The sequence below is a fragment of the Cricetulus griseus genome, chromosome 3 (assembly GCF_003668045.3).
Source record: "Cricetulus griseus strain 17A/GY chromosome 3, alternate assembly CriGri-PICRH-1.0, whole genome shotgun sequence".
Taxonomy (NCBI): Eukaryota; Metazoa; Chordata; class Mammalia; order Rodentia; family Cricetidae; genus Cricetulus; species Cricetulus griseus.
The window spans coordinates 244965330-244990945 of NC_048596.1; the positions used below are offsets into that span (position 1 = coordinate 244965330).

General features: G+C 41.8%; 1 protein-coding gene across 1 annotated transcript; it reads right to left on the bottom strand.

Moving 5' to 3' along the window:
* Positions 1 to 1534: 1534 nt before the first annotated feature.
* On the bottom strand, positions 1535 to 10046 carry Hfe (homeostatic iron regulator). The gene is made up of 6 exons (XM_027409554.2): positions 9654 to 10046; positions 7203 to 7466; positions 6701 to 7000; positions 5168 to 5425; positions 4971 to 5081; positions 1535 to 4016 (listed from the first exon to the last, which is right to left on the bottom strand). Exons 1-6 carry the CDS (start codon positions 9730 to 9732, stop codon positions 3976 to 3978), a joined length of 1053 nt encoding a protein of 350 aa, XP_027265355.1. The 5' UTR covers positions 9733 to 10046; the 3' UTR covers positions 1535 to 3975.
* Between the last annotated feature and the right edge of the window lie 15570 nt (positions 10047 to 25616).

The following is a 25616-nucleotide window of genomic DNA, read 5'->3' on the forward strand; positions in this document are numbered from 1 at the left end:
GCAGATTTAAAATTCCAGCACAGTCATTTTCTAGCAATTAACTAGAAATTTCAAATAGTAAGCTGACTAATCTCCATGCCCAGATTTTCATAACATTGAAATAAAAGCTAACTCTGCCAAAAGGCCCTTCTTTATAGAACTCTGGGGGAAATTAACAGTGAGAACAGCATCCAGTAAGTATTCAAGTAAAATTACTTAAAATGTTAATTTTACAAAAAGTTGGGGGAGTGAGAGAGTACTCGCTTGACATGTGTGAGGCCTTGGGTTTGAGTCTCAGTACAGAAAATGAATTAGTTTTAGAAAACGTTCATTCCACAGAAGATGTTCCTGGGACTGCAAATTCTTATTCATGCAAATAAGGAGGGAGACAGAAAAACTTTTCCTCAAAACACTATTTTTCTCTTCCTCTACCTTGGACAGTTAATAAGAAACAGCAGTCCTGAGCCATGAGAATGTATGCTGGGCAGGGCATGACCAGGTGATATCCAATAATATCTAAGTGAATGCATATATCAAAGCATCCATGCTTTCTAAAAATTGCCTCCCGGAGTCCTGAAACATAGCATTGATGATCTATATGTGAAAAAGGTAGGGATTAGTCACTACCAAGTTGTGCTCCAAACCATTCAGGAAGATTTCAAATTTCAGGTACCAGTCAGCCCACACATCTTTCATGCTTAAAGCTGTTCAGAGTGGTCTAATAGTTGTTATTAAATTTTAAAAAACATAGATATTGGTGTAAAAGTAACACCATGACAAATTTTGGCACTGTACCTGCATCATTTTTCTTTGAAACGTGTCTGGGGAGTGCAGAATGAGGAGTGCTGCAAGACAGTAAAGAACTACCTGACTTTTCTCATTGCAACATTTGAGAGGAAGCACTTCCAGAGTGGACCTCCCTGCATGCATGCCTCACTGTTGAAGGAGCCTTGGAGATCACTGGGTTGGTTGTTTGCCTTCTGTTCTGTTAGATGTTCAGAATACCAGCCTTTCCAGTATCTAGTACACAATTCTGTTTTCTATAATTTCCATGCACTTTCTCTTTAAAAATATCTTCTACACACACACACACACACATACACACACACACACACACACACACACACACACACACGCCTTATTATTTGTTCTTTAAGAATGTTTCTTTTAGCCCAGGCAGGCCTCCAACTCACAGTGTAGCTGAGAATAAGCTGACCTCTGATGTTCCTGCATTCACCTCCCACTCACTGCGATTACAGGTATGCCAAACATAACTGGTGTTTTTTCTGGACAAGAGTTGCTGCTTCCAGCAGCCCCTCATCAACACTTTACCTTAGGGATATGTCTTTGTCCCCAACCTCTTTGCAACCAACTGTGATGTATTGTAATGAGCCGCTAGGTGTCATCCTTCTTCAACCTTCCACGTTATGTTAATGTTTTGGATGTGAGGGAAGATGGGAAATTTGAAAATTAAATCTTAAATCTTTAAATGCACCCCCTAAAATTTTATGAAAAAGTCAGAAATGACACTAAGAAATACACCAAAATGCAAATGTATCATTTGCATAGTCTAATTATTATACAATTTTTTAGTTAACTATAACATTTCCCTACCAGGTGAAGGAAACCCCATGGCATTCTGCTATGTACAGACTGATATTTAGAGAGAATAAATTACAGCGTGCTTTCAGCTCGGCTTGTAGATAAACACTTACTTACAACTCAGATGATAATGTCCTTACAGCAAAGGAAAACTATCAATCAAGCTATCACAGTGTAATGAAAAAAGGAAAAAAAAGTACATACATGAGCCAGGCGGTGGTGGCACATGCCTTTAATCCTAGCAGAGGCAGAGACAGGCAGATCGCTGTGAGTTCGAGTCCAGCCTGGTCTCCAGAGAGAGTGCCAGGATAGTCTCCAAAGCTACACAGAGAAACCCTGTCTCGAAAAAACAAAAACAAAAACAAATATAAAGTACAAACATGTAATCTCAATTACAGTGGGAACAGTTTAAAAAATTAAACCAAACCAAAATAAAAATGTTCCTAACTATATCCATATAATGGGCAAGAATATCATAAAGCTGTGTGGGACAAAATACGGTGGCATATTTACCAAATCAAGTGTTTATTAGTTGCACATGTTTTGATGGGAGTGATACCTCGGCAATGTACCAGTTGTTAGTAGAGTGTTACTCACTGAAGAAATGATAACTGTATGTCCATCTATTTTCAACAGTGAATTCATATTTTGCTGTTTTTTTCTTCAACCTAACTTTCATAAACAGAAAACAAGATCAAGACCAAAAAAGAAAAAAAAAAAAAAGTGAAGTTGAGGTCCCAGCTCAAAGCTTGGTCTGAGGCACTTGGTTTTTACGATGGAATTTATAGCACAGTCATGCAGGCAAATGTGTGCTTTGGGGGAGAAGTGAATACATGGCATCTGAATGAAGACATGTACCCATGCACACATGTGCATACACATGTACCCATATATGAACACACACATGAAGACAGATATATGTACTTACACAAACATGATAGAAACATAAGGCTTGGCTCTCAAACATGAACAAATGAACCTCTTTTCTTCAACCTAGTAATTTCTAAATTGTCTAGTTCAGTCGCATTTTTTGCTTTAATGTGTACAACTATGAATGAGCAGCCAGACCCCAGTAACTCCCGGCATTCTCCAGGCCACCTGCAGTTTCCATTTACTTCCTTGAGATGAGAATGCTTAACAGATTATTGGCTGCCAGGACAGTCACTTGAAGGTTCTGACTCCAGAAGCATCAGCTTCAAGGACATCTGTCAGATAAGTTAAAAAACAAAACAAAACAAAAAAAAAAAAACTAAATTGAACTAAAAGAAGGATGCCAGAGAAAACAGGAGATTGAAAGGACTCATGGTAGCTGAGGGTTGGAGAATGTTGGCAGCTATTTCTCATGACATGAGTCAAACTTATTGAAAAGAAAAAAAAAAAAAAACTCAGGAGACAAGAAAAAAGTAATCTTCTCCACTTCCCCTCACTTCATGTAACTAATCCAGTGCACAGGGTGCATCAAAGAGTCAGAATGATACTCTTACGACTGTTTGTGTGTCTGTATCTCTGGAGAGGTGTGGGTCTTCATTTTCTGCAACTAAAGAAAAGGGAAGTTGGTGCAGATAATAATTTCCACTTGATGAAAACATTACAACTTTCAGGCCGTGGTCTACATGTAGCAGGTGATCAGAGCAGAGTATAATATTGAGCACTTCTTCACAAGTGCAAGCCACACTTTATTATTATAATCATGATTTCTATTATCCGGCAAGGAAAGAGGGTACTTCACAGGCATCATGTCACCAATGCACATGAAATTAGTCATTGGAAATCTGTCCAACAGCTTTGTAGATATGAACACATAGCCATCATTGTGCACAAAGACGTCTGTATTTTCTCAGAGGGTGTCTCCTCAGGTTGTATTGATGACCCATATAGCACTCTAATGTCAGAAAAGTCAGAGTTTGGTGACATAGGAATCACAAGATGATAGATGGAGAGGCTCAAAGGACAATTGAGTGGTTCCTGGATTCTAGGATACTTGTTGCAAAGTTATGGCACAAGTACGTTGTGTGTATCTCAGGAAGAAGACTCATAGCTTCTTCAAATATGAAAATGAATTGTGTATCCTCCAAATTTAGAGAGCCTTGGTAAGAAGTAAACATATGGAGTCTAGATGGATGGAGGAAATGAAGGATGCCTCTAGATGCAGCTGGAGATTCATGAGACCAGTTCTGGAGGGAGAGGTTACATCTGGAGCAGTCACTGTTGTTCAGGAACTCAAAGACTTGACTGGGGGAAACATCTTAAGAAAGTGAACAAGGAAAGCTACGAGCAGAGTACATCAGGCACTTTCTGTCTATTAGATCCAACTCTGTCCTAGAATGGAGCATGCGTGCTTCCTCCAGGTCTTTGGTGGAGTCTCCTCCCTTCCATGGGTCTGCAGGCTGCAGGTCATTCACACTCTGCTAAGACATAGTCACCCATGGTTTCTTCTGGGAAGATAAGACACCCAGGGAAAGACATTATTGTCCAAGCATCATCTTGTCCTATCCCTTTCTACCTCCTCTATGCCTGACCATGCTTCTTCAGGAACTCCACTGGATTTCAGAGATGGTTATCTCTCCATGTGACAGTGTTTAATAGCTGTCTAGCTACTTTTCTTGTCACCTAACTCACCCCCTCTCACCCCTTTCACAAACACAGACATTGTTCCCTTTTCCTTTTGTGACTTTATCAGCTCCCCAGTCATCATAACATAATGTTCCACAGGACTGTGTAGCCTGGCTTCTGTCTCCCTCTCATTTCCCAATGCTACAGATACCCAGAAATAGGGTGGGGGCAATTTGTGAATGAGGAACACATGAAGTCAGGGACAAGGTCCAATAACACATTCTTTTACTCAGCATGGTTGTTAGATCTGCGGTGTGTGTGTGTGTGTGTGTGTGTGTGTGTGTGTGTGTGTGTATTCTAAGAGAGAGTCTTACAAAGTAACCAACCCTTCAACTCCTGGCAATCCTTTTCCTGACATCAAGGTCACAAACTACCACACGTGTTTTCCATCACCTTTCTTGATGTAATTTGAGCATTTCTTCGAGTGACATCCCAAATATTTTCATTCTCAGAGATCTTCTTTAGCTACACTTGTCACAAATTCCATTCCACAGTAGGTTTAGGCTCTGAGACTTGACCAGTGGCTTTCTCAACCTCAACTCCCTAACTCTACCTTAAATAATACCTGCAAAATAATAGGTGCCTAGAAGCTGTTTCCTGAATTGGGAACTTCCTACATAGGGAAGACAAAACAACACAAAATGTCCCCAGAGACATTCTAATACTCTCAAAGAAAAGACCATAGAGCGGGATTTCCAATAGAAGTCTCACTTTCTGCAGGAATATGTGTCCTGGAGAAAGAAGTGCCATGACATTTCCTCCATGCCCCTACTCACCTGAAGCCTTCCTTTTCCTTAAGATTAGGAACAAAATTCCAACAAAGAAGATGACACAAATGGTGATCCCACTGATGGTTCCAATGATCATGGCCCGAGATGGCAAGGGCTCTAAAATGGCAAATGCAAATTCAAGTCTATGACTGCCACATCCCAGCCCAGAGAAGATGATCTCTGCCCTGAATGCCCATCCTTACCCCAGGTGGCAATGAGGGGCTGATCCAAGCCTGGGTGCTCTACTTGACAGGTGAATCTTGTCTCATCACCAGGGGCCACAGGCAAGGTCATGTGGGCCTGGTAGGTCCCATCCCCATTAGGCAGCACATCCTTGGGGTTGATATCATTGACATCCAGTGGCTGGTTGTCCTTCAGCCACTTCATAGTGATGTTCTGAGGGAAGAAGTTCAGAGCCTGACATCTTAGAGAGGTCCCTGCGGGTTTCTCAGGGGTGCAAACTTAGTACTTCGAATGGCACCTGGCATGGGGTCAGCGCTTCACAAATGCTTGTTGGCCTGGAGTCAGTGGTTCACTCACACTTCTACCCCTAATACTCTGGAGACTGAGGCAGGAGGATTGTCTCAGCTTTGAGGCCACCCTAGGGTGCACAGGTGAGTTCCCGCCCATCTGAACTACATAGGGAGACACCCCTCCAGGGGCTGTCTGGAAGGAGAGGGGCTTGTTTTACCTTGGGCAGGAGGACTGACATTTTCACTTTCCTTTGTGGTAGGAAGCGCACACCCTTCTCAGAAAAACCAGCTGCAGGAGATGCCATTTTGGTATCCTTAAAAATGCCATCAAAATCTGATGCTAATGAAGTGCCACAAGGAGAACAGTGACTTCAGTCCGCTCCCCTGTTGAACACCTGTTTCCCAAGCCCTTTGACCAGGCAGACATTTCCCTTTCTGTGAAGCACATTTGATTGACTTGGACTCTGTTCATCTGGTTGAGCCTAGCAGCCACTCTTATAGGAAAGAGCCTTGGTAAGCTGGGTACCATCAGTGAGACTGCTGTAGTTTTGAGAAATAATCCTTAACTGCTAAAGGATTCTGCTGTTCAGATGGGTTGCCTTATTTGGTATTTTCATCTGATAATGATATGTCTGTATTCTTAAAAGATATAAACATACACAGGATCCATGGCTCCATCAGAAGAAGAGTTTGGATGTTTCCTTTCAAGCCACATGCATGAAGAAAATAATTCTATAGTTCATAGCTGTGTTGTACACCTCAATATGAAATGACACCTCTATCCCAAATGGTGATTCACACTTTGAAATCAAGGATTTGGGAAGCTGAGGGAGGAAAATTGCTGTGTCTGTGGCTAGTCTGGCCTGCATAGTGATATCTAGGCCAGCCTAGGTTAAAGTGTGAGAGACCATCTAAAGAACAAAAACAACAACAAACAGATAAGCAGCAACAACAAGAAAACCATAATAGCATTATCCATGTGTGGTTTATGATTGTAATCCTAGAACATGGAAGGCTGAGGCAGGGGGATTTCTGGGAGTTTGAGCCCAGACTAGGCTACATATTGAATTAGTCAGTATGGGCTACAGAGCGAGATCTTGTCTAAAGAAAAAAAAAAACAATGAAATGAATAAAATGGAAGTCTTAGGACTGAGAAAGTACTTTCCTTCTCAAAACTTGGGAGTGACTGAAACTTGACCTGGTACCTTGGATTCCCTTCCACTCCCACTCAAGAGTGTGGGGCCTGAGTATGGTCCCTCTTACCTTGCTGCTTCAGAAGCCCGCTCCCCAGCTCCAGGAACTGTTTCAGCTGCTCAGGACAGTCCCTCTCCAGGTAGTCCTTGTTCTGCCTGGTACGGATCTTGTGCTCTTCCCACTCCACCTTGGTGGTCCAAGCCCCTGGCTCTGCTGCTCTCCATTCCAGTGTCGTGGGGCAGAATTCAAGGTGGTCTTGCCCATCATACCCATACTTCCAGATGCCACTGGTACTATTGTCTTCATGCACCTCACAGCCCAGGATCACCTGCAGGATGTGGGACTCCGGCATCACTCCCAGCTTACTGCCTGGAAACAAAGAAGTAGGTGTTGTCCCCACCTCCCCCAGGTTTCAAACCATCGGGGCAGGCAGCTATCTCTCTCTTCTGTGTCCCCCATCCTCCAGCAGGATGTCACACCCACAGTTGTCCACTTGAAGATGTATCCCCAAGGTAGCAAAATAGTGCCGTGCTCTGACCACCCTAGGGAGGTAACTCCCCTCTCCACATACCCTTACTGTGGTTATAGTTGTCCATGATATTCCAGAAGTCGACAATGAACATGTGGTCCCACCCTTTCAGGCTCTGACTCAGCTGTAGCCACAGCTGGCTTGAGGTCTGGTCCAAGATCCATGGGGCCCGGGGCTCAGCACGGCGATTCTCATGATTATAGGACACGAAGAGTTGGTCATCCACGTAGCCCATAGCCTCAAACAAGGGCAGCCCAAGTTCTGTCTCTGAGGCACCCATGAAGAGGTAGTACAGAGAATGTGACCCTGGGGAAGTCGGCAAACATTCAGAATGGGCAGCAAGTGGGACCAGAAGGCAAAGGTTCCACAGCCCTGGGTCAGCTCCTGCTATCACATGAGTGAGGCCTCCCTGTGGAGCGACACAGTTCTCTTCCCAGCACAACCTTTTGCTCTTACTCTGCTCACCTTCTTGGGAGACTCTGGAAAGTACTTGGGTTTCTCTGTGGGGACCAAGCTAAGGAGTTGCTGCTCAGTTTGTTAAGTTGAAATCCCTAAGGAGTTGGAGGAAGTGAATTTTCCCTACTTCCATCTCTGAACATTTTCATGTGTAGATGTTGGCTGAGAAATCCTGGTGACTGTGCTGCCACACAGCTCAGGACAACTTGTCAGCAAACAGAAGGAGTCCCTTCTGGGAAAGGAAACTGACAGGAACTCTCACCACGGGGCTTTCCCAAGTTTCTCCCAATTCAGTTCCAGAACAGGGTTTCTCAGGGGTGCAAACTTAGTACTTCGAATGGCACCTGGCATGGGGTCAGCGCTTCACAAATGCTTGTTGGCCTGGAGTCAGTGGTTCACTCACACTTCTACCCCTAATACTCTGGAGACTGAGGCAGGAGGATTGTCTCAGCTTTGAGGCCACCCTAGGGTGCACAGGTGAGTTCCCGCCCATCTGAACTACATAGGGAGACACCCCTCCAGGGGCTGTCTGGAAATAAAGAAAGATCAGCTTGAAGATTATGATTTCTTTTCACCCCGAGGAAAGATCTAAGGTGAGAGCCAGTTAACTAGCAATAACTGCTGCTTCCCAGTGCATAACTAGTCAAAAAGGATCACAGATCCAAATGTTATTGAAGTGTAGTAAGCAGCACTAAAAGCCTGTTAATCCTTTGTTAATTTGCAAATCAACAAAGCCCACCTGAACAAGGGTCTCTAGAACAGTGGTTCTCAAACTGTGGGTGGAAATCCCTTGGGGTCAAACGACCCTTTCACAGTCTAATACCAGGCATCCTCCGTATCAGATATTTACATTATGATTCACAGCAGTAGCAAAATTACAGTTATGAAGCAGCAGTGAAAATAATTTTATGGCTGAGGATCACCACCACCTGACGAACTGTATTGAAAGGGTTGCAGCCTTAGGAAGGTTGAGAACCACTACTCTGGGGGTGCCCAAAGGGTGATACTGCCAAAGGGCACTGACCTCTCACCCACAGTGAGTGAAAGGGTGAAGAAGCCTGGCATTCAGGCTGCCCTCAGACTCCTGCTGGACTCTCTTTTCTTAACCTATCTTACCCCCTTCCAAGGCTTAACGTACAAAGATAGCATTGTCCCACACCTGAAGTTCCCTGTATTACAGGAATATCAAAACCTCAGGACGGGAATCCTCCCCACCCCCACAGGAGGGTAACTAATTATCTATGAGGCTAAGGCAGCACACTGAGGCAGAAGAAATAGTTATGTGGTGCCCTAACAATGAACACTTTATCGACTACATTACAGGATGAACAATTTATTTATTTTTAATCTTTCTAATATGGCCACACTGAATAGATCTGATTCTTCATTACTGGACTTCTTAACTGGCACATTGTTACCAACCGCAAGAGCTGTCAGAGTCCTGGCTTCTTCCCTAAAATCTTTGTTTACACTATTACATCCATTTGTAATTAAAAAACGTTTCTAGATGAAGGAATTATTTCCAAGAGAGAGAAAATGTCCATGCCTCTCCCGCTCCAAATGACCTTCACCTCTTCTGACCAAAAAATAATACAGTGGGGTGCGACCCAGCACCTCTAGCACTCACAGGGCAATCATCTGAGTCTCTCAGCGCACCCCAAAAGTGAAAACGCCGAAGAGGCGACTTTGATTGCTCTTGGTGAGAAATTTCAGATCCCGAGTGAGTATGGTGGTAGAGGATAGCATAGCTCACAATAAAAACGAAAGGAGATCCGAGACTGAGACCCCAGGCTCAGCTCCATCAAGTGGCTCCTCTTACCGGTGCCTAGACTGGTGACAGCCTGCTAGAGCAGGGGAGGAAAGTGCCCTGGGCTGCTAGCTGTGTGACAGATGCCCCCTCGGGGGTCTGCATGGGGAGAGCTAGAAGAGGGACCCTGGAGGGAGGCCCTGGCACTCTGAAGTGACCAATTCTTTGCGTCAAGAAAGCCACTTTCGGTTTTGTGCCCCACCCCCACCCCCCTTCCCTCCCGCACTCACGCTGCAGCAGCGCTTGCGGGGCCATGGACCGCAGCAGCAACAGCAATAGTAGCACAGGGAGCCCAGCTGATAGGTCCATGTCCCCAGTCTGGTCCGCCTGTCTTCACTAGGTACTGGAAACGTGGAGGATCCAAGAAGTCACCCTGGAGCCATTGCTGAGGCTCCGAACCTCTCAGACAAAACTTCCTGGCAAGCGAAATCCCTTTCCGGGCCATTGGTGGAAAGAAACAAGTCCTAAATATCAGTGGTCAAATCTGTGACCCCAGCTTTCACAAGGCTGAGGCAGAGATTGCAGTAAATTCAAGTCCAGCTTGGACTATGTAGTGAATTACAGCCCAGCTTAGGCTACAAAGTGAAGAGAGAGAAAGAGAGAGAGAGAGAGAGAGGGAGGGAGGGAGGGGAGGGAGGGGAGGAGGGAGGGGGAGGGAGGGGGAGGGAGGGAGGGAGGGAGGGAGGGAGGGAGGGAGGGAGGTACACAGAGACACAGAGACAGAGACAGAGAGATTAAAAAGATAGCCTTCCCTTCTACTTTTGTTTCCAGGGATTCATCTCTGCCTCCCTCTCTGCCCCTTCTATGCCTCCCACCCCCTCACTGCCCCTTTTCTGCCTCTTCTCTCTTCTCTTCCAATAAATTCCTCATGTGGGAAAAGAAAAGAAAAGAAAAGAAAGACAGACAGACAGACAGACAGACAGACAGAAAGAAAGAAAGAAAGAAAGAAAGAAAGAAAGAAAAGATTATCCAGAACTTGCACTCTGTATCCTGAAGCTGAGGGTGCTTGATTTTGGAACACTCAGTGGCCTTCTGGACACTCTGCAGACCCCACCCCTTAAATCACTATGAATGCTGTGAATCGAGAAAACTTATCTCACAAATTTGACATCTAAATATTCAACAATTTCACACTCAATGTCTAAATTCTGGCTTAGGCATTGCAACCAAGCTAATAAATTTAATGCATATTTATTCAAGCCTTAAAGTATCTAACACATTTAGCAAGTGGTACCTTTCTAAGGATGCTAATTTTGGCATTTTTAAGAAGAAAATCAAATTAGGAAATGAAGGGCTCTTAACTGAATGTGGACAGTTGAAATAAGGTTGTGAAAATGGGTATCTAGCATTTGGTTATTTTTTTTCTTCTTTTTCTTTTTTGTTACCAAAATATAAATCACATTTATTATAATGTGATTCATATGTCTAATATGTAAAAGTCAGTGGGTTTGGGTATATTTGATGAAGTTAGCAGCCATTGCCAATTACTAGTCAATTTATATTTTCTTACTCACTCAATTTTAGCCATCATCTCTCAAATTCATGCATATTCCCAGCCCTCAGGCTGAACACTCACTCATCTACTTTTCCTTTAATTCTGACATGCCCTACAAATAGTATCTATACTTCCTGTAGCTGGTGTGTATGTGTGGGGGAGAGAGAGAATGAGAGAGAGAGAGAGAGAGAGAGAGAGAGAGAGAGAGAGAGAGAGAGGGAGGGAGGGAGGGAGGAAGGGAGGGAGGGAGGGAGATACAGTGACACAGAAAGAAAAACTGTTATCCTACACGGTTGTCCCTAACAAGGATTCATAACTCCACATTTTATCCACTCCTCAGCTTGTGCACTTGTGAGATGTTTCCATTTTTTTTCTGCTTTGGGGAATAACATTGTCATGAACATAGGAATATATTTTAATGTTTCCTTATTATCTCTTTGCTCTTACATATACACTTGTGAGTACAGGTTGTGTAGTAACTATTATAACCTGTAGCGCACAACACTTTTCACGGATTTGGGCTAGGGATCTGAGGTTTGAATAAAGACAAGACAATGGGTCATTCTTGCAAGGAGAAAGCCATTTATTTCAAAGGAGAGGAGACTTACTTATATACCAATCAGCAGACACAGTGGAAAATTACTCAGGTCAGAAGTTCACACCCCCAAGTCCCTCTGGAGATAAGGATGGGCTGATATTTTGCATTCTTGCAAACAGGCCTAGTCAGAAGGAGGGAAACAAGGAAGTAAACTCCTAGTCACAAGACAGTCAACGGACCCCAATGCGGAAGGGCCCCACAGGTCACCCTTAGTCACGAGATGATCAGCAGAACCCAATGGGAAAGGACCCAACAATAACCTTTAACAAACAGCTAGACTGTTTTCCAGCAGCTGTAGACACCATTTCACCTTGTTTTCAGCAGAGTACAAGAGCTCTGATTTCTCTACATCCCTCATTGGCCATCTTTATAACTCCAGCTAACTCACTGCGTAGGAAATGGCACCTCAGGACTTGGGTTTCCTTTTCCTTGGTAAGCAGGTATCCGGGGTCCCAGGCCACGACTGAGGTCACCCCAATCACCTGGCGGATTTGAGAGCTTGCTGCAAACTGCATGAGGCTTTATTGTAATTTAACGAGCTAACCTCATGTTAGCTTTGGTCTTTCACCCACCCGCCATGGTGGATGGTTTGCAAAGACTCTGAGAAGCCGCAGAACCAAGATCTTATAGGGCAGTGTAAGGGGAGTGTCTAGGGATACGCACAGGCTCACTATTGGTGTGCCTCCAGCCTTGGAGGGACTGCCCTGTGTTGATTGGCCAACTGGTTGTTATGGCCCATAGGCCCTCCCAGGGTGGTTGCTATGCTTTGCGTCATTGCTGTGTGCTTGTCCATAAAGTACACCCAGGGTGTAAAGCATAGCGCCACCAGCTAACTTCTGATTGGTTCCTTGTCATGAGGCAGGCATCTAACTTTCTAGTGTCCAGGACAAGCTCATACAAGCACGTGTTCGGCCGCTATGACTGCCAAAAGGGGAGCTGGTCCCTTCAATAGAACCTCATTTTACCTGTTTATTGCCAATTTGAAAATCTTTGGGGAAATGTCCTATCAGATCCTTCCTCATTTCTGGGGTGGGGAGTCTGGGTTATTTGTTGGTTGTGTCATCAAAGAGTTTTTCTCAATATTATTTGTAACAAGTGAGTTTGGGGAGACTACTAGCCCTCAGAATGTATCGTTTTGTCCTGTAAAATGACTTTTTAGCTTGTCTGAATTTTGGCTAAGGTTAGGATTTTCATCCCTTGTGATGCTGTGATAGACATCTATCTTGCTGCTGTAAATGCTTACATATTTTGCTCTTAAGTCTTTATAGCACCTTCATCTTGTTCTCATCTGCCACTAAAGCTTAGTGACTCAAGGAAATGAACAAGTGTTTGCAAAGTTACATCAGCAACAGACATACATCCCATGGGAGAAATATCTGTTATCAGTTACCTGTTAAAATCTATGAGAAATAACCACCGGAGGTCCTGTTAATACTCCTACCCTGTCTCACACACACATGTATTTCGATGATCTTCCTTCACGGATACACATCTACCTAGCCTCCCCCTGTCTACTACTCATGTGTATGTACTAAATGCTCTAACTGCTCACCCCACAAATATACACCAATACCTGACATCAGCAGAAAGGAAATTCGAAGTGACACAAAGTTATGAAAACTAACCTATTTCATAATCTGAAACGTTCAAGCCCACAGTGTAAAATAGAGATGAATAAAAGCTTTAAAATTACATTTATTTGTATACATATATATTTGTGTGTTTGTTTATTGTATTTGAGATATGTGTGAGGGCATGTGGGAAATCAATGGACAACTTGCAGGCGTCGGTTCTCTTCTTCCACCTTGTGGGTACCAGAGATTAAACTCTGTAGGCTGAAGTTTCTGCCCCCAAGCTGCTCCCAAGTAACCATACAGAGGCTTAATATTAATTATAAATGCTTAGCCAAAAGCTCAGTCTTGTTATTAGCTAATTCTTACATTTAAATTGCCCCATATCTCTTATCTATGCCATGTGTTTCATTGCTTGTTACCTCATTTTGTACATGTCCTGCTTCCTCTGCATCTGGCTCATGATTCCTGACTCTGCCCTTCTTCTGGTCATTCTCAGTTTGTCTCTATCACCTAACTTTATCCTGTTTAGCTACTGGCCAGTGAGCTTCTTTATTAAACCAATCACAGAGACAAATCTTCACACAGTGTAAAGGAATATTTCACATTTCTCCTCCATTTTTTGCCTAATTAAAAAGGAAGGTTTTTAACTTTAACATATTAAAATTATATACGACAGAAACAGTGTTCAAGTAAGAACTACAGTTTCAATCTCTAGTCCATTTATTTGGCAAAATTAAAGAAAATATTCTATTATCTTTTTTATTTTTGTGACTCTAAAATTTTATACCTAATTTATCTTTTATCATAACTGAGGAAACTTTAACTATGGCCATCTAGTCTTTAACTCCATCAAAGACACCAAAAGGGGGAAATGTTACCTAACAATAAGGACATCTGGCTGTCTAGACAGTTACCTTAAGTTCTTTTGTAATGTTGGGGCATCCATCTTTGGCCTATAGGTCTAGTGTATCTAACAGACTTTTCTGAAAAGCGGAGAATTTTGAAGGACTGTCTTACCTTGTCTTTGCAAAGTCTGGCAGTCACTTTCTTTTGCATCCTGCTGGTCCAGTTTGGAAGGTACACTGTCAGAAATGGAGGCAAGTGTTGTTTTTTTGCCCAACTGGCTAGCCTTTGCATATGAAAGCAAACTCCATACAGAGTTTCCTGATGCGTATTATCTTCTCTGAAGTAAATTGGTGCTTCCAGGAGCAGATGTGTCTTTTTGTGATGAAAAGCCTTAAGTTATTAAATATGTTAAATACCGTATTCTGTAGGTCTTTGAAGTGTTTAAAGACCGTGTGTGTGTGTGTGTGTGTGTGTGTGTGTGTGTGTGTGTGTGTGTGTATGACCTTGAAAACCTAATATGACTATATGTTTGACTATTATAGATAACAATTAATTTGTATTTCTTAGTTATAAATACTTTTAAATGAGTTGTATGAATACAATACCTCAAAGAAGAATAGAAATATACATACAGCATAACAAAAATTAACTTTAAATTTGTATCAATATCAAAATTCATACCAATGTGAAATATTTAAGACCAGTTTTTTTTATGGTTCAATGTGGGGAGCCACAGCCCCAAGATGGCGCCTGGCTGGATGCCAAGGAGACAGAGCTTAGCTGTAAACAAGCCTTATTTGGAAGCGCTTAGTGGATCTGGTGTGCCTCCTCCAGCTGTGACCTATCCGGGATCACCAGGTGGCATGAGCTAATTGGGTAATGAGCTTGCTATCTAGGATTGCCAGGTGTCGTGAGTTAATTGGGTAATGAGCTTGCTTTTAAGGGCTTGCCAGGGGGCTGGGAGATATAGAAGAAGCAGAGAAGAAGCAGAGAGAGAAGCTGAGGTAGAAGTAGAAGGAGAAGCTGATGTACAAGGTTTCTGAATAAACTGCTTGAAGAAGAGTCATGGTCATGTCCTTCTTGCTGGTCGAGATAGGCGCGACAGTTCAAAAGTAGATTCAATAATCTACCCTTTTATCCTATTATTTCTATTCCCCCTTTTTCTTTTCAGAATGAGATCCCTAAGATCTAATCTTCTTTGTTTAGTTTTATGACCATTATCAATAACAACTTGTAACCACTCCCCCTTAAATGATAACAGACATTAATAACCAATATATTGGGAATGTGGGCATCACTCTGTAGACTACATCCTATGGTTTGGGGGCACTGGTAATACTTGGACCCTGAGAAAATTCAGGATAATGGCTAAGTATTGGCTGTAGTATTCTGTGAGGCTGGATTATCTCAGTCCATTTTTATTGGCGTCTAGTTCCTTGTTCTGAAAATATTTAAACTTTTAAAAGTTATGTACATATCTGTATTAATACAAGTATAGACTGTGCATTGTACACAAGTCAACCAAAGATGATTTTTTATTTTATGTTTGAGCAGGTAAAATATATGTTACATGTTTTATAGTTATTTTAGGTTGATTTCTTAATGTCTGTAGCCAGTATTTCAGCAGATCTTCCTTGATCAAACCTTTTTATCTTTAATCTTGAATGAATCCATAGGCTTTCATTTCCTGTGGAAATAAAAGCAGAGTGTCTTCCCTAAAGTAACATATCTTTTGACTTCCATTTTGAAGTCAAGATATTTTTAAAATATATAGGTTGGTTTAATCCAGCAGCCTTAATCCAGTGTCTATTAGCAGTGAAAAATTTAAAGATAACACAATAACATACAGGATCCAGACTCTTTGTGTATTTCCCATCTTTATGTGGCTTTTTTCTTTTATATTACTTACTCCGTTTTCAGGACTTTATTATTCTTAAACTGTATTTTATATATTATTTCTCTCTCCCAAGCCTATGTAAAGTTCTAAACAACTGAGACCCATTTAGAGTTTTTTTTTTCCTGTCTGAATATATCTACTGTGTAAGTGAATTGTTTTTTGATCAAATGAAACAAATCTCAAACTTCTATGTCAGATGCTTCCAGATGTAGCTTAGCTTAGAGCATGGCAGTAGTATATGATGGCTGGCAGCTGGCTCTTCCCAGAGGCAGCTGCTGGGAGACATGTCTTGTTGCTTCAGTCAACATGAGACACAGGAGACTAGGAAGCTGAGTTTGACTCTGTTTCTGTGCACTTAGAACTTTTTTTTTAAAGCTTTCTCAGGGTTTCTGTGGATGTACATGGCTCTGGACATGAGCCACTGTTTATAGGCAGAAGTTTCTGTCCCTCAAGTCGCTGCCAAGTACCAACATAGAGGCTTAATATTAATTATAAATGCTCAGCCAATAGCTCAGGCTTGTTATTAGCTAACTGGTACATTTATATTACCCACCCCCTCCATTTTTTTTCTGTGCTTTGCTACATAGCTCATGGCTTGTTACCTCATTTTGTACATGCTGTACTGTCTCTGCATCACGTGACTCCTCACTCTGCCCTTTTCCCTCCCAGCATTCTTAGTTTGGCTTTCCCACCTAACCTCATCGTGTTCAGCTACTGGCTAGTCAGCTTCTTTATTAAAACAATCACAATGACATATATTCACATAGTGTAAAGGGATATTCCACAGATCAGATTGACAGGCTATCAGTAAGCACCTTTAGCTACTGAGTGATTTTACTAGCCAGGGGCAAAGTTGCTAACATCAAAATTCATATTTATGGTCACTAATGCAAAAGGATAAGTTCATAACTAGAATACAAAAGGGATTGCTGTAGGATAATCCTTCTGTACACTGTGAATTTGTATTACTCTCATTGGTTAATAAAAGACTGACAGGCTGGTAGCCAGACAGGAAGTATAGGCAGGAAAGCCAGAAACAGAAGGCTCTGGGAAGAAGAAGGCAGAGTCACAGAGATGCTAGCCAGCCACTGAGGAAGCAGGACATGTAGAAAAAGAGGTAACAAGCCATGAGGCACATAGCAGAGCATAGATAACTAATTTAATTCAAATGTACGAGTTAGCTAGTAAGCCGCCTGAGCTATCAGTAGAGCATTTGTAATATAAGCCTCAGTGTGTTTATTTGAGAATGGCTGAGAGATAGGAAAATTCCACTTACAAGGAATTTTTGTAGATGAATAAATAAGCTTAAGACAGAAGCTCAAAAGCAGAACTGGATGAAAGAAATTAACATAAATGGATATACTGAAGAGCCCCAACTGTGTGGTAATCAAGGTTATGTAAAAAAGTATTTCATTTTGCATTAGCAAGTTGGAAAGTTGAATAATGCCCTTCATTGATAGGGATAAAGACCTAGGGATCCTTATGCACTAATGAAGGAAGGTCAGACTGTGGCTTCCACTCCATTTATGGTTTATAATCTAAAAGGCTCAACAGGCAGTGTAAGCAGGTCGGCTTACTTCACTGAGATAATGGAATTCTGTACTATATGGAATTAGAAGCAAAGCAAGTCAGTTAATATATTGAAGAAACCCCAGTGTGTGTGTGTGGGGGGGTAACAGAACGAGTTGATGTTGTGTTAAGAAATAAAAACACACAAAAATAAAAAACACGTTTCCTATTGAATTAGTTTGACCAAGAATAAGCCCAAATTTCAATTCTCCACTTGTCTCTCTATGTCTTCCATCTGCCTGTAGTCTGTGCTTATTGGCCTATCTGTTGTCAGTTATGTTTGTCTGATCTGTCCCTGGTACCTATCTATTGTACATCTGTGTGTATGTGTGCTGTATGTGTGTGTGTGTTGTGTGTATACCTGTTTGTATCTGTGCCTATGACTAGCAAGGGATTTCCCTCTGTATTTATTGGACTAGACAGAAAACATGGTATGTGAGATAACAAGGTATTTTTTTTCAGAGATCTTTAACAGAGTTTTCCAAAAGTGAGTTTACTGAAAATGACTCATACTCAGAGTAGCACTCAAAACCACAGAGATGTTACTAACCTATATTCATATGTTGCTTCCAATAATTATGAGATATTTGTTTTACGATTTCAAACTATTGGCTGCTTTCAGGAAATGATAACACACACACACACACACACACACACACACTTTTGATATATTTCCACACTCACTGGCATGTTGGTTTCTAGGACTTTCCTTCTATCCCTTTGCATAGGTGAGGGATCCTAGAATCACTAGGTCAACCAACTTTAGCTTACCTGACTTCTCTCCCACATGGAAGGTAAGAAAACTATACAGACTTCACCATGAAACCAGGTATATCTACCTGGTTTTCTTTGTAGATGGCCATGTTCGCCCAACATTGATATGTTCCATCCACAATAAGCAACCTCCTCTCTTGTTCTAGTCCAGGTCTTCCTTGCCTATCATTATAGAAACACCACAACACACCATATTCCAAGAAGTGTGATTGTGAAACACTAAGTAGGACGGGTACTTTCTGGAGCAGTTTCTCATAGGAATGTCTTCTTAAAGTGTCCATTCATTTATGTTCAGCTAAATCTTCATTCTGCAAGCTGATTATGTTGTGGTAGGTTGAATGAGAACCCTCCCCTCATAGGCTCAGGTATTTGAACACTTGGTTCCCTGTTGATGGGACTATATGGGAAGGTGGCACAGTCTTGCTGGAGGAAGAACATCATTAAGGGTGGATTTTGAGAGTTCATAATCTCAAGCAACTTCTAGTTACTCTGTTACTTCAAAATTGCAATTGAGGTCATCATGCAGTCACACAGTGAGAAGGAAGTTTCCTCAAACCAATAACTTAACCCTTACTGGAACCAGAATGACTGACAAGAGAATGATCAGGGAATACTCACCAAAGAGTTAAGAGAAGCACCAAACAGCTACAAATAAGAACAGATGCCCTGGTCTCTAAAAGGGAAATTCAGTTTCAAGTTCCAGGAAGAGTTAGTATGGTTTATTTTAGGTGAGGTGATACATAATTGTAATTGTAACATGTATCTGGTTCTGACTTTCCACCTCATTTAGCAGACCCTAAAGAAACTCACTTTCTCACATTGAATTTCTGATCAGGACACAGGTGCCTTTTTCATCTTGAAATATGAATCCAATTCATTGGTTAATGTGTAATTAAATATCATTCAAGTTCTTATTTCAGGTTCTTATGATTTTGGTCAGAATGTTGTCAGAGTTATTAGAGTCAGAGCCTGTGTCCTGGAAACCCTAATAAGCTAAGCCATCACCCATTCCCAGTAGGGCAATTAGGGATACAAGTTGTAAGCCCCTTTAATCCCAGCACTCAGGAGGCAGAGGCAGGTGGATCTCTGAGTTGGAGGCCAGCCTGGTCTACAAAGTGATTTCCAGGACAGCTACCCTTACACAGAGAAACCCTGTCTAAAACAACAACAACAACAACAACAACAAACCAAAACAAGCACACAAAAAAATACAAGTAGTAGTAGGAAGAAGTAGGAGGAGAAGAAGAAGAAGGAAGAGGAGATGTATTAATTGCGATCACATTAGAAAGAAGTGTAGTGACTCTCTCACTCCACTCTCTGTCTTTGGGGTACAGACATGCAATTTTGAGGCAAGAGTAGAGCCTACTGTCTCTTTAGAAAGTCTTCATCCCTGCCATGAAGGTCACAAGGGTTTCTTGTGCTTCTAGGTTGATGTCCTATCTACCACTGGATTGTGTGTCTATGAGCCCTAGTGAAGGACTAATGGATAGATGCAAGGTTAGAATGCTGGTGTTGGTCCTGGTGATTCCAAAATTCTGTGGGTAGCTACTTAATTACACCTGAGGCATCTTCCCACATCCCTACTACTTTTGAAGACAGCACTTAGTCACCATTGACAAAGGCAACGTGCTGTCCCAAGTCTTCTTTGTCATCATCTGTTTTGGATTTCAGGGATGTTAGCAGCTTCTAAACCCTGGTTAGAATGGGAGTTAGTCCTGCTCTTCATTCCAAAGACTTTTGCAATTTTCATTCCCTTTGAGGTCACAGCCCAGAACATTTGTAAAATACAAGACTCTGATGTCCCAAGATGTTTCTCATCTGTTCATTGATACTAGAAACTAAATTTGGGGGACCCTGTCAGGAACTCCCTCTCACATTGGACTTCCTGATTTCTCTCAGATCTCAGACACAACTCTTCCTCCCCTTAAAACACATTTATTTGTCATCTAAACAATTTTTGTATTCCAACCATGTCCCTCTGACCCATTTACTCAAGTGGAAGTCCATTCTCTCTAATTCCACCTACCTCCTCCTCTCTTATATTTTTTCCATCCCCTTTGGAGAATCTGGCCCAGACCTGAGTCCAAGCTCAGTCTGCAGCTTATTTCAGTTTGGACTTGCAGCGGAGATTCCAAAAACAAATGGTAAAGAGCTCAGGACTTTTTGTTTATCAATACTGTTTGTTATATTTATTACTGTTTTACTATATACTCCAGAGGAAGGGAAGGACCTTGCAGAAATGGAAATAACAACTTGGAAAATGAGGCTGTATCGGAGGCACACGAGCCTCAAGCCTGGTGTTCTTTGAAGTGCTGCAGGGACTGTGAACATGAATCATGTCAACTTGGTCTTCATTTATGCCACTTCGAATGTATTCATATTGCTTGGATCCTAGGCCAGGCAGCAGCTGTATTTTGTGGATTCCTGGCAAACCAGGTGTAGTGCTTCTTCCCACACAGAATATGAAAATGTAATAGTGTGGGAGAATAGCAATTGCATTATGTGATACAGCCATATGGGGATATGTGGCAGAACTTTCAGCCCTGTCATGAGAGTTACTGACATGAGCTTTAATTTTGAATATTAAAAAAGCTGAGGCAGGAAACAAGTCTTTGCCACATTGTGGTCTAGCTGAACACTATCTCAAGCTTGGCATTGAAGGGCCTCAGAAGCTATTATTCCCACTATAAAATGACTATTTGTGTTTAGGAGGTCAACTTTAGTTTTCACCATGGGTATCTTAGTCACTGTTCCATTGTTGTAAAGAGACACCATGACCAAGGCAACTCTTATAAAAGGAAACATTTAACTGGAGGCTCACTTACAGTTTCAGAGGTTTAGTCCATTATCATCATGGTGGCTCTGGAGTAGTTGAGAGCTACATCCTGATCCACAGACAGAGAGACTGGGTTTGGCACGGGCTTTTGAAATCTCAAAGACCAACCCCAGTGACATACTTCCTCCAACAATGCCACACCTACTCCAGCAATGCCACACCTCCTAATCCTCTTAATCCTTTTAGATAGTGCCACTTCCTAGCAACTAAGCTTTCAAATATATGTATCTATGGACGACAAGTGGGGGGCATTCTTATCCAAACCACCACAATAGGGTAAACTATCTCATTTAGAGGGCACAGTCATACAATGGGTCACTCAGTATCATCATGTGGGGTACTCTGCTGATGAGGCTCTGCTGTTCTGAAAGCTAAAGTGTCTGAAGGAATGAATTCTTCAGGTGAAAACACAAATTTCATTCAAGGTTTGCCAATGACTAGAGTGGTTTAGAGGCTATTCCAGTGGGATGAAAGAGGATCTTGTAAGAACCAGCAGTGGACAGTTTACTGCATAGGATCTTCCTGCAAATCTGCAAAATGTGAAAAAAAAAAATGTGTTTTTGTGTGGCATGATTTTCATGCCTCAGGCACTCACATGGAAATCTGAGGACCTTCTGGAGTTGATTTTTTCCTGCCAATCTGTGGGATCTGGAGATCCAACTCAAGTCACCAGCCCAATAAGGCAAGTTTCTCTACCCACTGAGCAATCTCAAGGACACAAGCTTAGTTATTCTTGTCTTAGTGTTTTCAGTTTTGAAAAGAGAAGATTGATAGCTACCAATCAATACTGCTTGGCTGGTTAATGTGTCTACTTGCAGAGTTGAGTGGGAATCTGACCAAAAGTATTAAGTTAATAAGGAGACAGACAAGACACGAAAGCAAAGATGCTAGCTTCATTATTTTTTCCTGTTTCTGTGATAAAATACCCTGACACAGCAACTTAAGGAAGAGGTTATTTTAGCTCACTTGAAGGTACAACCCATCATGGCAGTTAATACAAGAGCAGAAACTGTAATCAGGATGAAGGAGCAGTAACATTCATGCTAAGCTAGTTTTCTCCTTTGCATGTAGTCTAGGACCCAAGTCCTCCATCTTGGTTGGTCTCTCCACATCAACATAACCAACATAATCCCTCACAGATGTACCCAGAGGCCCACCCTTCAGTGCCTGAAGAATTGTCTTCTAGGTAATCCTAGGTCCTGTCAAGGTAGCAATACAGACCTCCAGACCTCTATGGTTAGCTAGCACAAGCTCTTCAGACAAACTTTATTTGGTCAAGCAAGATATCACCACACACTACAGATGTCAGCCTTGTATCCTATTTTCCTAACTCATCGGGTTCTGCAGGCCTAAGAGAAAAGTGGCAGATAGCCTTTCAGCAAAGCAACTGCTAAGTTCTTCTTATATGCCTATGTCTGCCCTACCCCTACCCCCGCAGCTTTTGAGATCCTGGAATTAAAACCAATTTGCAAGTAGTCAGTTGTATTGTAAAACTGATTAAAAACTATGAATCTCACTTTGCTCATTTGCAAAACAAAAATGAACAAGTTATTTCATAGGATATTTAAAAGTAAACTGGAAATGCTGATAGAGTATAGGGATCTTGATTGAGTTCATTTTCTCTTCCAGGTATGGAATTAAAAAGCAGGAAAATATCTCCCCCTGCAACATCTCAAATACTGGACACAGCAGCAGGCAGACCAGTAGTTTAAAAAAGGCATTCTTGAAGGTGAGGAGAGACACACACATGCAGCAGATGCAGAGAAAAAGACCTTCTACAAAGCAGAATGGGCACTCGGGAATTGGAAAACTCTTCCCAGTGACTGTTTGTTCTTAAGTCCCTGGTTCCTCCCCTAAGTTAGAGTCGGTCAGTTTGAAGGAAGATAGTATGGTCGCTTGGCCCATAACTTTTGTGTATCCTGTCCTGTTCAGGTCTCAAATTTCTTGAGCCAACCTATCAACAAGGGCCTACTGAAGAGAGAAAAGCCAGTCAAGCTGTTGTTTGAAGCTATCAGGCTTTTGTCTCAGGTCAGAAGGGTGAGGAAGAAGCTGGTCATCTTGGAAATTTGTCACCTTTATTACCGAGACATGACCCCCTCTCCTTATCTGTCTGCCTACCAGGAAATCTGTTTAATTCCTATTCTCTCAAAATTTTATTTGAAGCCCTCAGCATAGTGCCTGGCAACCAATTCAGGAAAACTCTAGCTTGTCCACTTCGTAATTTTTATTTTGATAAGGGTCTTGCTAAGTTGCCCAGACTGCCTTTACACTTGTTTGTAGCCCAGGCAGGTCTTGAAGTTTCAACTCTCCTGCCTTAGTGTATTGAACAGCAGTGATCACAGGCCTGTGTCACTAGGACTAACTGACAGCATTTTTGTCTGAAACTGTCAGTCTCTATCAGGAAATAGTCCAGTATTCTCTTATAAATGGCTTGGAACTTGATTATGTCAATAAAATAAATAACGAGAAGGAATAAACATATTTAGCTTCAAACAGTGTTTGTGTTCCCAGCTTAATTCTGCACTGAACCTTAAGACACAGTTGAGGTGACTTTCCCTCCAAACAGCTATGTCCTCTTTTGGTGTCTGGCCTAAACTAACAGACATAAAACATTACCAGTCTTGTCCTGAAACCCAAGGTGCTGTGCAAGAAATTACCTGTCCATCATAACAGCTGTTGGAAAAAGCAAAATGGCTCTTTCCATTGGAGTGAGGTTCTTCTCCATTTGTTAACTTGTTCCTGTTAAGAAATTTGAATTCATGTCTGTATTCCCAACACTGGGAAACTGAAACAGGAGGATTGTGATGAGTAAGCAGTTTGAAGCCATTCTGAATTGAATAGTTCTGGTTACAGAGTGAATTTGTCTTAAAAAAAAAATAAGTTGATGGTTGGCCATTTTTCAGTTTCCTTTCTGCTATCAGAAATAAACCAACAGAAAACACATTAAGAAACTCAGACCTGACTTGATGGAACCTTCAGCTTCTCTCCCTGTCATAGTCACTTAGGGGTAATCAGTTTTGTCATCAAAAGACCCTGTATGTGGAAGGGTTTTTTAAATCTGCTGAGTAAAAGTATCCAAGTAAATGATTAGCTAGGGGTGAGATCTGCAGCTACTCCCCAGCCAAAGATCTAACCTGGAATTCCATGTAGGGTCTATCAGTACAAACATTCACAATTGCACAAGCTTAATGTGCGGAACTGAGCAAAGCAGAACTGTTTTATGCTGTTCCTCTTCAGCAATTCCCCTCCCCCTGGACAAGTGCAGTGTCAAACAACCAAAACCCATCTTGTTTGACTCTTTGTCTAACACTATATAAAATTACTAGATAGCAATTTGAGCTGGGATTTTTGCATATATTTTAAAAATTATTTCTTATTCATTTGTTCCTGCTATGTAGTCCTAGCTGGCCTCTGGCCTCAGGTTCCAGAGTGCTTAAAATTACAGGAATGTACCATCATGCCTGACTTGAATGTTTGTTTCTTTCCCCTCTCCTAATGTTTTAATTATATTTATTGGTGTTGTTCATTTTAGAAATGACAAGAGAGTTGGGGTGTCTGTTCAGTCAGACTTCCACATAGTCACACTTTAGTGCAGCCTACTTTTCTTGGAGTTGTTGGGAGTATTGCTCAGGAAATGTGTGTTGTAGTCAGGTGCTGACCTTGAGCACAGTACACAGCTATGAGGCTTTTGTATCTCCTTGCTGGCATATCATGATCAATCCATTTATTACTGATAGACCTTAGTTATGAATTTTGCAATTTTCTCCCTATAAGACAAGAGCCACTTCTCGTGCTGTGATCTCCAGCAGGGATTGAGGGCCAAGGCATAGTTCTTGGTCCTTCTTAGAGACACCTGCTCACATGGAGCCAGGATACATACTAGCCCTGCAAAAATGAATTTCAGCAGAAGTGACTGTAAGCAGAGTTAGAATTTATCAAAAAGAAGTTTCATCACAGATTTAAGTTCAGTTACAGACAGAGATGTTCAGGAGGATAGTTTATACCAAGTGTCTATATAGGCTTCCCAATAGGTTAGTGCATACGTGACATTATAGTGGTCACGTATATGACTTTGGTGGCTTCAGAAGTCTCAGGGACTTACGTGAGATCATAGGTCAGCTCCTGATTGTGTACATGGGGCAGTTGATATGGTAAAACCATGGGGCACAAAGATTACATAAGTATTTTTTACTGTAAGTGAAGTTTGTAATAGCTTCCCAGAAAGTTGCAGACTCATACAGGAAAGGATCAAACCTATTGAAGGGTCATAGGTATTCAGGTCTTAAGCATGGTTCATTGCTCATTTGGAACATCTCTATATAAAAGGAATATTGTCTCGACATAGGCTGCGTTCATGACAAATACTGCTAATTGAGCTGCAATTGTTGACTTTTAGTTCTCAGACTTCAACTAGACACCAGGTGAGGGACTCCATTGCCTTGTGTATCCTCTTAACTTCCATCTTTATGTTTCTCCCCAGACCATTTTGCACAGCAGTGTCCTGTCAACCTCTTCACTGTGGTCATTTTACTTTAAAAATATGAAGAGCAGATTTAATAAATTACAGCTCTATTATTAAACTCTACCACCATATAAAATGAACC

What these genes read in the sequence shown, in the direction of transcription:
- Hfe (XM_027409554.2), bottom strand. Translation starts at nt 9,732, where the DNA reads ATGGACCTATCAGCTGGGCTCCCTGTGCTACTATTGCTGTTGCTGCTG. An exon ending in CGGGCTTCTGAAGCAGCAAG is followed by an intron (nt 5,426 to 6,700) that starts GTAAGAGGGACC and finishes CGAAGTACTAAG; the next exon opens with TTTGCACCCCTGAGAAACCC. An exon ending in GCCCCTCATTGCCACCTGGG is followed by an intron (nt 5,082 to 5,167) that starts GTAAGGATGGGC and finishes TTGCCATTTTAG; the next exon opens with AGCCCTTGCCATCTCGGGCC.